The sequence below is a fragment of the Myotis myotis genome, unplaced genomic scaffold, assembly GCF_014108235.1.
Source record: "Myotis myotis isolate mMyoMyo1 unplaced genomic scaffold, mMyoMyo1.p scaffold_m19_p_1, whole genome shotgun sequence".
Classification (NCBI taxonomy): domain Eukaryota; kingdom Metazoa; phylum Chordata; class Mammalia; order Chiroptera; family Vespertilionidae; genus Myotis; species Myotis myotis.
Window position 1 is genome coordinate 2145872 of NW_023416313.1, and position 14601 is coordinate 2160472.

At 60.3% G+C, this 14601-nt stretch overlaps 1 protein-coding gene across 30 annotated transcripts in view; it reads left to right on the forward strand.

Moving 5' to 3' along the window:
- ABLIM2 (actin binding LIM protein family member 2) overlaps positions 1–14601 on the forward strand; it is a 105021-nt gene that overhangs the window by 61936 nt on the left and 28484 nt on the right. For 17 of the 30 annotated variants that reach the window (XR_004970885.1, XR_004970883.1, XR_004970865.1 and 14 more), the window contains 3 exons: positions 4814–4912; positions 8851–8949; positions 9361–9414. The exons of 9 other annotated variants lie outside the window; for them this stretch is intronic. Coding sequence is in view for 16 of the 21 variants with exons in the window: in XM_036327924.1 (XP_036183817.1) it covers positions 4814–4912; positions 8851–8949; positions 9361–9414 (252 nt within the window). In the remaining 5 variants the exon portion in view is untranslated. The remainder of the gene's footprint in view (positions 1–4813; positions 4913–8850; positions 8950–9360; positions 9415–14601) is intronic. 4 more of the 30 variants (XM_036327971.1, XM_036327998.1, XM_036328083.1 and 1 more) reach the window with 1 other exon arrangement.

The following is a 14601-nucleotide window of genomic DNA, read 5'->3' on the forward strand; positions in this document are numbered from 1 at the left end:
TGACTGAGTGAGTGAGTGAGTGAGTGAGGAGTGAGGGAATGAGTGAGTGACTGAGTGAGTGAGTGAGTGAGGGAATGGGTGAGGGACTGTGTGAGTGAGGAGTGAGGGAATGAGTGAGTGAGTGAGTGAGTGAGGAGTGAGTGAGTGAGTGAGGGAATGAGTGAGTGAGTGAGTGAGGGAATGAGTGAGTGAGTGAGGGAATGAGTGAGTGAGTGAGTGAGTGAGGAATGAGTGAGTGAGTGAGTGAGTGAGGGATGAGGAGTGAGTGAGGGATGAGTGAGTGAGTGAGTGAGTGAGTGAGTGAGGGAATGAGTGAGTGAGTGAGGGAATGAGTGAGGGACTGAGTGAGTGAGGGAATGAGGGAGTGAGTGAGTGAGGGAAGGAGTGAGTGAGTGAGTGATGAGTGAGGAGTGAGTGAGGATGAGGGAATGAGTGAGATGAGTGAGGAGTGAGGAGTGAGGGAATGAGTGAGTTGAGTGAGGGAATGATGAGGCGTAGTGAGTGAGTGAGGGAATGAGTGAGGGAGTGAGTGAGTGAGGGATTGAGTGAGGGAATGAGTGAGTGAGTGAGGAGTGAGGGAATGAGTGAGTGAGGAGTGAGGAATGAGTGAGTGAGTGAGTGAGGGAATGAGTGAGTGAGTGAGGAGTGAGGGATGAGTGAGTGAGGCGTGAGGGAATGAGTGAGTGAGTGAGTGAGGGAATGAGTAAGTGAGTGAGTGAGTGAGGGAGTGAGTGAGTGAGTGAGTGAGGGAATGAGTGAGGGAGGTGTGAGGAGGAGTGAGGGAATGAGTGAGTGAGTGAGTGAGGGATGAGTGAGTGAGTGAGTGGGGAATGAGTGAGTGAGTGAGTGAGGGAATGAGTGAGTGAGTGAGTGAGTGAGGGAATGAGTAGTGAGTGAGTGAGTGAGGGAAGGAGTAAGTGAGTGAGTGAGTGAGGGAATGAGTGAGTGAGTGAGTGAGGGAATGAGTGAGTGAGTGAGTGAGTAGGGAATGAAGTGAGTGAGTGAGGGAATGAGTGAGTGAGTGAGGGAATGAGTGAGTGAGTGAGTGAGGAGGGAATGAGTGAGTGAGTGAGGGAGTGAGTGAGTGAGGGAATGAGTGAGTGAGTGAGTGAGTGAGGGAATGAGTGAGTGAGGGAATGAGTGAGTGAGTGAGGAGTGAGGGAATGAGTGAGTGAGTGAGTGAGTGAATGAGTAAGTGAGTGAGTGAGTGAGGGAATGAGTGAGTGAGGAGTGAGGGAATGAGTGAGTGAGTGAGGAGGAGGGAAGAGTGAGTGAGTGAGTGAGGGATAGGAGTGAGTGAGTGAGGAATGAGTGAGTGAGGAGTGAGGGAATGAGTGAGTGAGTGAGGAGTGAGGGAATGAGTGAGTGAGTGAGTGAGGGAATGAGTGAGTGAGTGAGTGAGGGAATGAGTAAGTGAGTGAGTGAATGAGGGAATGAGTAAGTGAGTGAGTGAGTGAGGGAATGAGTGAAGTGAGTGAGTGAGGGAATGAGTGAGTGAGTGAGTGAGTGAGGGAATGAGTGAGTGAGTGAGTGAGTGAGGGAATGAGTGAGTGAGTGAGTGAGTGAGTGAATGAGTGAGTGAGTGAGTGAGTGAGGGAATGAGTGAGTGAGTGAGTGAGGGAATGAGTGAGTGAGTGAGTGAGTGAGGGAATGAGTGAGTGAGTGAGTGAGTGAGTGAGGGAATGAGTGAGTGAGGAGTGAGGGAATGAGTGAGTGAGTGAGTGAGTGAGGGAATGAGTGAGTGAGTGAGTGAGTGAGGGAATGAGTGAGTGAGTGAGTGAGTGAGGGAATGAGTGAGTGAGGAGTGAGGGAATGAGTGAGTGAGTGAGTGAGTGAGGGAAGTGAGTGAGTGAGGAGTGAGGGAATGAGTGAGTGAGTGAGTGAGTGAGGGAATGAGTGAGTGAGTGAGTGAGTGAGGGAATGAGTGAGTGAGTGAGTGAGGGAATGAGTGAGTGAGAGTGAGGGAATGAGTGAGTGAGTGAGGAGTGAGGGAATGAGTGAGTGAGTGAGTGAGTGAGGGAATGAGTGAGTGAGTGAGTGAGGGAATGGTAAGTGAGTGAGTGAATGAGGGAATGAGTAAGTGAGTGAGTGAGTGAGGGAATGAGTGAGTGAGTGAGTGAGGGAATGAGTGAGTGAGTGAGGGAGGGAATGAGTGAGTGAGTGAGGGAATGAGTGAGTGAGTGAGTGAGTGAGGGAATGAGTGAGTGAGTGAGGAGGGAGTGAGTGAGTGGGTGAGTGAGTGAGTGGAGTGAGTGAGGATGAGGGAGGGAATGAGTGAGTGAGTGAGTGAGTGAATGAGTAAGTGAGTGAGTGAGTGAGGGAATGAGTGAGTGAGTGAGTGAGGGAATGAGTGAGTGAGTGAGGAGTGAGGGAATGAGTGAGTGAGTGAGTGAGGGAATGAGTGAGTGAGTGAGTGAGGGAATGAGTGAGTGAGGAGTGAGGGAATGAGTGAGTGAGTGAGGAGTGAGGGAATGAGTGAGTGAGTGAGTGAGGGAATGAGTGAGTGAGTGAGTGAGGGAATGAGTAAGTGAGTGAGTGAATGAGGGAATGAGTAAGTGAGTGAGTGAGTGAGGGAATGAGTGAGTGAGTGAGTGAGGGAATGAGTGAGTGAGTGAGTGAGTGAGGGAATGAGTGAGTGAGTGAGTGAGTGAGGGGATGAGTGAGTGAGTGAGTGAGTGAGGGAATGAGTGAGTGAGTGAGTGAGTGAGGGAATGAGTGAGTGAGTGAGTGAGGGAATGAGTGAGTGAGTGATGAGTGAGGGAATGAGTGAGTGAGTGAGTGAGTGAGGGAATGAGTGAGTGAGGAGTGAGGGAATGAGTGAGTGAGTGAGTGAGTGAGGAATGAGTGAGTGAGTGAGTGAGTGAGGGAATGAGTGAGTGAGTGAGTGAGTGAGGGAATGAGTGAGTGAGTGAGTGAGGGAATGAGTGAGTGAGTGAGTGAGTGAGGGAATGAGTGAGTGAGGAGTGAGGGAATGAGTGAGGGAGTGAGTGAGTGAGGGAATGAGTGAGTGAGTGAGTGAGTGAGGGAATGAGTGAGTGAGTGAGTGAGGGAATGAGTGAGTGAGGAGTGAGGGAATGAGTGAGTGGAGTGAGGAGTGAGGGAATGAGTGAGTGAGTGAGTGAGTGAGGGAATGAGTGAGTGAGTGAGTGAGGAATGAGTAAGTGAGTGAGTGAATGAGGGAATGAGTAAGTGAGTGAGTGAGTGAGGGAATGAGTGAGTGAGTGAGTGAGGGAATGAGTGAGTGAGTGAGTGAGGGAATGAGTGAGTGAGTGAGGGAATGAGTGAGTGAGTGAGTGAGGGAATGAGTGAGTGAGTGAGGGAATGAGTGAGTGAGTGAGTGAGGGAATGAGTAAGTGAGTGAGTGAATGAGTGAGGGACTGAGTGAGTGAGTGAGTGAGGAGGGAATGAGTGAGTGAGTGAGGGAATGAGTGAGGGACTGTGTGAGTGAGGAGTGAGGGAATGAGTGAGTGAGTGAGGAGTGAGGGAATGAGTGAGGGACTGTGTGAGTGAGGAGTGAGGGAATGAGTGAGTGAGTGAGTGAGGGAATGAGTGAGTGAGTGAGGGAATGAGTGAGGGACTGTGTGAGTGAGGAGTGAGGAATGAGTGAGTGAGTGAGTGAGGAGTGAGGGAATGAGTGAGGGACTGTGTGAGTGAGGAGTGAGGGAATGAGTGAGTGAGTGAGTGAGGGAATGAGTGAGTGAGGGAGTGAGGAGTGAGGGAATGAGTGAGTGAGTGAGTGAGGGAATGAGTGAGTGAGTGAGTGAGTGAGGGAATGAGTGAGGGACTGTGTGAGTGAGGAGTGAGGGAATGAGTGAGTGAGTGAGTGAGGAATGAGTGAGTGAGTGAGTGAGGGAATGAGTGAGTGAGTGAGTGAGGGAATGAGTGAGTGAGTGAGTGAGGGAATGAGTGAGTGAGTGAGTGAGGAGTGAGGGAATGAGTGAGTGAGTGAGGAGTGAGGGAATGAGTGAGTGAGTGAGTGAGGGAATGAGTAAGTGAGTGAGTGAATGAGTGAGGGACTGAGTGAGTGAGTGAGTGAGGGAATGAGTGAGTGAGTGAGTGAGTGAGGGAATGAGTAAGTGAGTGAGTGAGGAGTGAGGGAATGAGTGAGTGAGTGAGTGAGGGAATGAGTGAGTGAGTGAGTGAGGGAATGAGTGAGTGAGGAGTGAGGGAATGAGTGAGTGAGGAGTGAGGGACTGAGTGAGTGAGTGAGGGAATGAGTGAGTGACTGAGTGAATGGGTAAGTGAATGAATGAGGGAATGAATGAATGAATGCCTGAGTGAGGGAGTGAATGAAAGAATGAATGAGGGAGGGAATGAAGAATGAATGAGTGAGGGAATGATTGAGGGAGGGAGTGAATCAGTGAGTTGAGAGCGACTCAACAGGCAAGCACGCGAGTCAGGGAGTGAAGGGCCCTCTGCTGACCCCTGACTGCTATATGTGGGTCACCTGGGTTTGTGGACTGTTCCCAGCGGGGTGGGAAGCCCAGAGAGCCAAGACCTGAATCTCGGCTATTGAGGCCCTGTGATTGTCGGGGGGCAGTCTATCCAGCTGCCCTCCACCAGCGTCCTTGATCACAAGGGGCCCCAGGAGGGGAACGGGCAGGGCACAGGGGCCCAGCGGCTCCTGTCCCCAGAGCGCGGGGCCTCCGCACTCCAGCCCGGAGCAGACTGGTGGAGGGCACCTCTGGCGACTCCCCTCCCCAAGGTCTGCCTCCTTGGCGAGAGGAAGCATGTTCCTGGCAGGTGGGCCTAGGGCTGGTGCAGCTCTGCGGCCCCGGCCAGGCGGACTGACTTGCTCTCTGTTGCCCTGCAGCTGGTACTGTGAGTGTTGGTACCAGTAGCTGCCTGTCCCTGTCCCAACACCCAAGCCCTACGTCCGTGTTCAGGCACCATTACATCCCCTACTTCCGAGGTAAGGCGCGCAGTGCTGCAGGCGCCCCAGGGCGCTTGCCACACGTGTGTGTCGTGTCCGTGTCGCCGCATGGCTTCCCGAGCCCTGTGTCTCATGCCTGTGCTCCTCGCTGTGTCTCGTGAGTCCAGCTCCGTTTCCGTTCGTGTGTGAATGTTCCTGGGGGGGAAGTGTAGGCACCTCGTGGTGTGAAGGATGAGCAGTGAGGTGAGGAGAGGGGTGGAGAGCTGCGGGCAGAGATTAGGGCCTCTCCACCGCTGCCCTCGGACCTACATCATCTCATTCTGTCCCCACCTGTCACTCCATGGACGCAGGGATGCCAGCAGCAGGTACCAGGCCCAAAGGCTGAGGCTGAAGGGGGCAGGGACGTGTCCACAGTCAGAGCACAGGGTGGCCTGGGGCGGACGCACACCCTGCATGGCTCCCACTCCTGCCTCTTCCCAGGGCCAGACCCTGCACGGAAGCATGTGTGTCCGTCCCGCTGGGAACATGGCCCAGCTCTTCTTCGCCCACATGCTATGGACTGAATTGTGTCCCCCCCAGAATCCATATGTTGAAGCCCTAACCACCCATGTGACTGCCTTCAGAGAAGGGTATTTAGGAGGTTATTAGGGTCACACGAGGGCCCCAGACCCGTGGGATTGGTGGTCTTGTAAGCAGAGGAAAGGCCACAAGACCTCTCAGCCACTCTGTGGGCGCTGAGGAGCAGCCACGTGGAGACAGGGACTGTCGACAAGCCAGGAGGGGAGCTCACACCAGAAAACAAGCCTGCTGCTGACTTCCAGCCTCCAGAACTGGGAGGAAGAAATGTCTGTTATCTGAGCCGCTCCGTCCATGGTGTTTGTTACGCAGCCCTATCTGACTCATACACCACAGACTCAGCAGGAGCAGAAGCAGCCGTGCTGTCCTGCCTTCTGTCCCCAGGGGACCAGGAGGAGGCAGGCTCTGCAGGTTTACACTCTCACCTGACGGTCACCAGACAGGCTCCTTGCTTCTCTTATATCATCACCATCACTGGCTTCCTGTGGCCTCATCGGGTCTGCTGGGAAGAGAGCCCCTGGTCCTGGGGACCACATCCTCCTGGAGCACCGATCCTGCCACCGTGGTCCCTGCTGGACCCACTAACTCTTGAAAAGTGGCCAAGCTGGAAATGGTGCATTTTGTGACGGGTCCCTTGGGGGCCGGTGTGGCAGGGCGAGGAGAGGAACCGTCCTGTGGAGAAACCTGGCACCACCCTGACCTCGGCCAGGGAACCTGGGTCAGCATCACGTGATGGGTCATGTGACAGCAGGTGCCCTGGACCCGATGGGGTGAGAGGGCACCTCTGTGGTCTTCCTCCCAAGAACCATGCCCTCCGTCTAGTCTGAGGAAAACATCAGGAATCCACCACGGGGCCTTTGGCAGAGCCCCTGGCCCACGCAGAGCCGGTCGTGAAGGACAAGGAGAATCTGAGAACGTGCCGAGGTCCAGAGGGCCCAGGAGAGGGACGGCTGGACAGGACGTGTGTCCGGGGGATCCTGGGCCAGGAAAGATCTTCAGATAAAAACGGGTGAGGCCCATGTCAATGTGGCGTTTGTGGAACCCCGTTGCCGCGATGCCCGTGACATGAGCCCTTTGCTTGAAGTAAAAGAAGGCGGCTTTTCAACGGCCAGGGCTCCCCATCGCTAGCAAGCACCGCCCCCGCCCCCACCCTCACCCCGTCCGGCGCCTTTTCCTTCTCGCTGAAGGATGAGCCTCCGCAGACATCAGAGCCGCCTCGGTCCCGGGCCACCTCCCTCGGGAGCCAGAGCCTCGCCAGGAGGGACCTGTGTGCCTTCTCCTCGGCAGCACAGCGGCTCCTCTGGTTCCCTCCGTCCACGGTGACTCAGCTTGGGATTTTCCGCCAAGGCCCGGAGGAAGCGGGTCCCGGAGCCGGAACCGGAGCCTCCCGGGCCCCTCAGCCCTGTCCCTCCTGCGGAGGTGGCCACGGGGGGGGGGGGGGGGGGCGCGCCCCACAGGCTGTCAGGACGTTCTGACAGCTGACGTGGCCCCGCGCTGCACGTGGCCTCGTGTGGGGCCGATGCTAGCGGCGCCTTTTATTACCGCGGACCTTGCAGTGAGCGGGCGGCGAAGGGAGGCGGTGCCCCTGAGCCTGACCAGGAAGCGTCTGGACAAGTGGGGAGGGTTGGAAAGGGGTTCCAGGCGGGCCTGAGGGGGGGGCGAGGGGACGCCGGGAGGGAAGGGTGTGAGCAGAGGCATCACGGTCTGGGACCGAGGTCTCGAGGGGTGGTGGCTGGTGTGGAAGCCCTGAGGGCGGAGGTGAGGGGGTGTAGTGGTCCCGGGGCCACCATGGCTGTGTCCCAGCTGCCCCTGGGCCTGGGCCCCCTGAGCGCCGGGTGGAGCTGGGGACTCCTTAAGGAAATGTGCACACAGATCCTGCTTGTGGCCTGGGAGGACGCTGCACATGGGCTGGGGCGCTGGGGACCGGAGGCCTGTGACCTGTGAGGCTGTGGCCTGGGCGGGATGGGGGTGAGGCCATGGGTTCGAGGCAGAGGGAACGAGCCCTGTGAGGCCTCCCGGTTCAGGGCCCTGCCAGGAGCCCGCCGCTCGGGCATGGCGCCGGCTGAGCCGCGCTCACTGTTCTGGCACCGAGCGGGCGGGCTTGGTGCAATTGAGTCACAGCCACACTTGTAGGGTGGCCTGGGAGCCCTTGCTCCCTGGGGTGGTGCGTAGGCAGGAAGCTCAGGGCGGCTCCACACGGCGCTGAGGTATGGCCGCCAGGGTCAGGCAGGGCTCCCCCCAGGAGGGGCTGGGCAGCTGCCTCCCTGATGTCCTATCAAGGCCGACAGGTGACATGGGGCCCAGGTACAGGAAGATGCTCGAAGTGCCCCGCAGCCCCTCTGTGGCCTCGGCCTGGTGGGGGCCCTGGTGCGGCTGCTGGAGCTGAGCTCCACTCACCCTGGGAGCCCCAGGCCCTGCACACCCACCCAGGCGAGAGCTCTCTGAGCCGGCGCCTCCCCGGCAGCCAGCATGCGTCCCCGCCAGCCGCCTCCCCGCAGCACAGGGCCGCCCGCTGTTCGATGCGGCCTCATCACCCTGGGCCCTGTGGCGTGAGCAGCTGCAGCTCCACGGGATGTTTGGGGTGGCACGTGGCCCTGCCCTTGGCCGAGCTGTCATCGAGCGAGCGGGGTTCCCTGAGGCCACGGGAGGGGAGGCGCCGCGCCTCACTGGTCCTCCCAGGTCCATGCCATTGCGTTCTGTCTGTCACGTTGTTCCTTAAACACGGGTGGGAGGGGGCGCACCTGGGGACCAGGGCCGTCCTCGCTGTGACTTGATAATCCAACCTTGTTCGCCAAACAGCAGTGGCACATCCGGGTGGGACGAGGAACCGGAGCCTGGACCGGGTTCTTTCCCTTTAATTTGCCACACGCTCGCCTTGGGGCGGGGGGCGGGGGGCGGTGGTGGCTGCTGATGCCCATGCGGTCTCGCTCCCCGTGGCTGGTGAATTTCCACCGCGGCTTTGCGGACCGACGGTGATGAGGGCGAGCGCTGGAACTCCGTGTGGATGCCCATGTGGCCTCTCCAAAGCGGGCAGCACCGTTTCAAACAGATAGGAAGGGGCCTGGGCCGATGCCAATACCAGCGCCCAGAGCCGTAGACCGCGTGCTCCCCAAGGAGACCGCCATGCCCCCCAAGGGGAGGGGCTCTGCCGAGGCGGCCAGGCCACCCTCCCGGGCACCAGGAGCCATGGCGCTCAGCCCTCGGAGCCGCTGTGCCTTCGCCACGGGGCCCGGAGGAGGGTGGGCGTGAGGTTGGATTAACAAGTCATGGGCCCGTGTGGAAATGCCGGGCAGGGGCTGGGGCCCACAGGCAGGGGAGACGGGGTCACCGAATAAGCTTTCTCGCTTGAAATGCTCTGCTCTGCTCCCCCTGCTCTCCGCTGTCTGCGCTTCGGCCTGGAGGCAGTGAAAGTGGCCGCAGCACCCCCAGCCTCTCGGTGCTGTCCGACAGCAGGCCGCCCGCCACCTACCAGCAGGCTCCGCGCCACTTCCACGTCCCAGGTAGGCACTGACGCGGCCCGTCTCACCCAGCGGGTGTGGGGGGATTCCTCTCGGTTCCCCCAGCCCCCCCAACCCCCCCAGTCCTAAGATGCTTAAAAAATCAGCAAGTGGGTTTGCACATCCCCCCACTTCCTGTCTCCAAAGGCCCACAAACACCAGGGAGACACTGTGCCCCCGGGGAGTGGGCTGGAGCGAAGGGCTGTCTGGGCTGGCGGGGCGCCTCTGCCCCTCCCCCCGGGGCTGGCACCGGGGCTGACTGAGGCTTGGTCTGAGGCGGTGGGCCTGGTGTCTGCCGAGGGCGGGCCCCCGATCTTTCTGGAGACCCCGGATCCGGGTGCCTGGGGAGCGCTGACCGGCCATCCACTCGCTTGCTGACCTGCTCTCTCTCCTTTCTGTCTGTCTTCTTCCCAGACACTGGCGTCAAAGATAACATTTACAGGAAGCCGCCCATCTACAAGCAGCACGGTACCGTGCCTCCTCGCTGTGCGCCCCCGCATGCCTGCCCCCGCTCCGAGCCCTCGCTCGGGCTGTGTGATGCCTGATGCCCCCCTGCAGCGCCCTGAGCCTGAATATTTAGTGCACATTCGCTCAGGCCCAGGGCAGGCCTCCGCATGGAGGCCGAGGAAGGCGGGTCTGATCAGGGCACCCTGTGTGGCAGAAACCCGAGGCTGACGCTCACGGCTGGGCTGGGGGGCGTTGTGCCGGGCTGGGTGGGTGGGCGTTGTGCTGAGAACTGGCTCCGGTGGCTGGAGTTTGCTGCGTGGAGAGAAGCAGCCAGGCTGACCGCAGCCGAGGAGGGAGGGACAGGTGTCTCGGGTCACAGCACGAGCCAGCCCGTCTGCGGGAAACAGGACAAACCGAGTCGGTCGGTCATCCCCGCGTGGGAATGAGGCCCTGAGTGGTGGGAATTGCTGGCCAGAGGTTGAACGCCGAGCCTCCAGCGAGGAGCTGCTTGCATCAGCAGATCGGGGCTGAGAAGCCGAGTGGAGAGAGGGTCTCGGGCCCCCAGCCTCCTCACGGGTGGTCACCCAGGCCCAGTCCGCCTGAGCCTGCGGAGCAGGTGCGCAGGGAGCGGTGGCCGAGACATGGCACAGGAGGCAGGAGGCCGGAGGCTCACGGTGTCCCCGTCTGCACGAATTTCTGGGTGATTTGGGGCATCACCTCCATGAGCCGGTTTCCTCATCTGCAAAATGGGACGGGCCCCTCCACCCTGCCCTCCACGGGCTGCCAGTGAGGACGCCGTGGGGGTGTGGTGTTACCACGTTGCTAGGAGACGGGCAGAGGAATCCCCACACCGGAGGGTCTTGCTCAGATGCAGCCGGAAAACAGCACGTCCACACGGACCCCTGGCTGGACGCTCCCGGGGGATGGCACACGCGTGCTCCTTGCTCGCTGGCAGGTCAGGGGCCGGGGCAGACGCGGGCGGCTTGCTGTCCTCGACGCAGGCGCCCTGTGCTGGGGGGTCTCGGCCTCTTCCCAAGACAGGAAGAGAGAGAGTGAAAAGCCTGCTTTCCAGGGCGATGGGTGGCCTTTCCCGCTGCCTCCCAGCCAGGGCGCGGAGAGCCCAGATCTTCCCGAGGGTCTGAGAGGGACGGGCTCCCGCGGGGATGAGTGGGGAAACTGAGGCCCAGCTGAAGGACGCGCCGGCCTCCGTCCGGCCGCCGAGGCCTCGTCCTGCACGCAGCGGGGTGCTCGCCTGGCCCGCACTAGCCGCAGAGGCTCCTCCGCACGGTGCGGAGGGGAGAGGCAGTCGGCGAGGTCACGGCGTGGCTGGGTGGCTGTGGCCCGGCCAGACCTGAGACAGAGCTGCACCGGGGGTCGGAGGGGGCGGCCAGCAGGGATCCTCTGGGGTCACTGTTCACCCGGAGATAAATGCCTCTCCCCTCCAATGGCATGTGAACTCCCATTTGCCTGAACCCTGAGCAATGGCCGGATTCCTCGGCACGTTCCATTTGGGGCTTGCTGACTCCTTCGTGAACTAAATGGCGTGCAGCACATACTCGGACGTACATAGGGCCCGCACGTGGTTGCTGCAGACTGGCCTCACCCGCGTGCCCGGTTGAGCCCGTGCCCGGCGGGGCGGTGGCATGCCGTTGAGCGCCAACCCGTGGCAGGTGTTGGAATGTGACACGGCTTCCCCACCCCGCTGGCATGGCATGTGCCCTGTCAGAGGCGTGTGTGTGAGCATGCAAGCATGCGTGTGACTCCATGCATGTGGGCATGTAATCCCCCTCCCCCCAGTCTCAGCAAACGGACCAGCCAGCCGCCTCTGGGGGACGGAGGAGCGCGACTCGGGCTGGGGGAGCCCTCGAACTCCTGAAACAGACGGCGGTGACGACGCTTTGGGGCGGGCCTTGAGTTCATCTCGCATAACACACTCGGCGAGCTCCAGATTTAGGCTTTCTCATCGATGTCGCTGATTTTCAGCTCTCCAGTCCCAGCTCATGCCAAGCTTTTCTTAACTCCGCATCACCCTCTCCTGGCGCTCTGGCCTTCCTCCTCCGGCCAGCGGGCGGCCAGGCCCGTCGGGCGGGGGGACGAAGGTGGGGACGAGAGGACCAGCCCTCACGAGGCTGCCACTGGACGTGTCAGGGCACGTGCGCCCTCGGCACGCCAGCTCGTTTCCTGCTGACTCTGAGGTCAGGTGGTGGAGTGACCAGTCAGTGGCCAAGCTGAGGTCCACACCCAGTCTGCCTGCCCCCTGACCTCTGACCCCTGGCCCTCTAGGCCGCTTTTGACAGCATGGAGGCCCGCAGTATTTTCTTGTAACTACAGCAGTTCCAACTCTATTTGGCTACGATTTAATGGCTTTTTAAAAGTAAAAGAATAAGAAAGAGAAGAAAGGAAGCAAAAGGAAATGACTGGGGCGTTTTAAACGGGGAGCTCCCGCCCCAGTGCGGGCAGCAGCAGAGCGGCAGCAGGGGCGGCCGTAGGACAGGCCACCCAGCCGGTACACGCCCAGAGCTCAGAGCTCAGGCGCCACGGGGACATTCCTGATGTTTCCCCAAACGCCAGTCCCTTGCAGGCACGTTGTGGGGCGGCCTCGATGCAGAGCACAGCCCGTCACCGGAGCCCACACCCCTCAGAGGCCCCTCTGGATGGGGGTTCATGGCCACCTCCCTCGCTCTCCAGCCTCGAGGAGGTTTAAGTGAGGCTGCTCTGAATCTTAGCAGAGAGCAGGGCTTGGTGTTCCAGCCCCCCAGGGCCGTGAAGCGGGGCCCGGTGTTTAGACGGTTTAAAGCAGCAGTTCTCAACCTGTGGGTCGCGACCCCTTTGGCGGTCGAACGACCCTTTCACAGGGGTCGCCTAAGACCATCCTGCATGTCAGATATTTACATGACGATTCATCACAGTAGCAACATTACAGTGATGAAGTAGCAACTAAAATAATTCTATGGTTGGGTCACAACATGAGGAACTGTATTTAAAGGGCCAGAAGGTTGAGAACCACTGGTTTAAAGTGATACAAGAGGCCCTGGCCAGTGTGGTCCAGTGGGTGGGGCATTGCCCTGTGCACTGAAAGATCACCTGGTTGATTCCCAGTCAGGGCACATGCCTGGGTTGCGGGCTTGATCCCCAGTAGGGGGTGCACAGGAAGCAGCCGATCGATGTTTCTCTCTCCCTTCCTCTCCCTCCTCTCTCTCTAAAATTGTAGGAGGTAGAAGGACGCCTCCCCGGTTTCCCAGGAGGTGGACATTGTCTCATCACCACCAGCTGCCCAGTATTGGGGGGTGGGGATGGCCCTCCTGCCTCTCGGAGCCTCCCCCATACCAGACAGCAAAGGGGGCCCCATGTCATGACTGTTTCTGTGGCCCCTGCTTTAAAGCAGGAATGAATCAGGTCTTGTGTGCCCCTAGGGCTCCTGGGCGGTGGGGTTGAGTCTCGCTGTGGTTTGGGGGGCCTCCTGGGATGGAAAAGGGGAAGGCAGGCTCCACATCCAGGAAGGAAGTTAGAAACCCCGCGGTCATGAGGTGCCACCAACACAGGTTCCCGGAGACACCCAGGGGTCGTCAGCCTTTCCCGCGGCCAATGCCTTCCAGGCTCCGAGGAGCCGCCAGGTGCGGCAGGAAAGGCACCTGACCCGGGGCCCTGTCCTCCGGGGGCCGGTCCTCTCATGACACTGAAACAGCAGCCGAAAATCCGCCCCAACATCGGCCTCTTGACTATTCCCAGGTCTTCAGACCTGAACTCCCCCCAGGCCACAGCGTGCACATTGGCGTCCTCACAGCTCAGAGGAGTGGGCGTCATCCGCCCACTTTACAGATCAGGAAACTGAGGCTCAGAGCTGTAGGGAGCAGCTGCAAACAGTGCCAAGCGCTGGGAGGTCCCGTGTCTCCCGCCCAGGCCGCCTTTCTCCGGGGCCTGGCGTGAGCTGTGCGGCTGCAGACGGGCCCTGCGAAGGCTGTGGTTGGCCAGGAGCTGGCGTGTTGCAGAAGGAACGTGTAAATCTTGGCGGATGCTCCTGCCAGACCGCGGGGTTGTCCGTGAACCCTGCGTCGGGAAGCCCTGCCCCAGCTGCTGTGGGAAGTCCTCGGACCCAGGGTGGCCCGTGGCCCTGGCCTCAACTCCGGATTCCACATAGCAAAGGGCCTCGGGTTTTTGCGCTTGCAAATGGCCCCTGTGTCGGTCCATCGGGGCCTCTGCGGGCTGGACGGGGCAGTGTCTCCGCCCTCAAATCACCACTGGCCTAGTGGTCCTGGGGCTGCTGGCAGCCGCCACGAGCCCCGCCGATGGATGGCAGACGCTCCAGAGTCCCCTCCCCAAGGCCGTTGTCTGGGCAACAGGAGAGCCAGCATGGGCACGCGTCCCCCCTGGCCCTGCCCCCAAGTCCCCCATCACCCCGCTCTCTGTGCAGGCTCCCCGTTAACTTGCCTCTGCGAGTGGGAGGCGGGTTTTGGATTTTCATGGTGGAACGCGTCTCTCGCTGAAGGAGAGGAGGCGGCGGGGGAGGGAGGAAGCGCCGCGAGGCCGGACGGGCCTCAGCTGTGGCCTTGCCTCATTGAGGTCCTGGAGGCCAGTCCCCAGGCTCCCAGCTCTCGGGCCTGATGTCGGCCTTGTCCTTGATGGTGTGTGGGGCAGGGCGCCCCAATAGGCAACCAGGCCCGGGCCCCCCACAGGCGGCAGGCAAGGGCCCCCGCGCGTCCTTGCCACGCGGTCTCTGTGGCAAATGGGAGGCCCAGGGTCCTCCTTTCGTTGCTCTGTGCTTGGGGTCGGCATGTCAGTTCGGGTGCTCGGGGTGGGTCTGTACAGACTGAAGTGGGCGCTGCCTTCCCGGGTCAGACTTGGTAGGAGAGCACGCCATCCAGCTGGGGGCACTGCTCTGGGGCCGGGGAGAACACGGCCGTGACTCGGCTCCACTCCACGTCCCTGGGTATACCTTCTACCTTGTCGTTGCCCTTCGTGGACCGTTTCCAGTGATTTGGGGGTGGCCAGAGGTGAGGGGGGCGGGTCAGAGGAAGGACCAGGAGTCAGGCCGCCTGGGTTCAAAGGGCAGCCTCTGCTACCCGCTGACCCACGACCTTGAGGAAGGCGGGACATCGCTCTGAGCCTCAGTCCTCCGGTCTGTGAAGTGGGTTGTGTGGTGACAGGCAGCGATGCCCGTGGGGCACCCGGCTGAGTGGGCTCAGGGCAGGCTGGACGGCTGAGACCTCC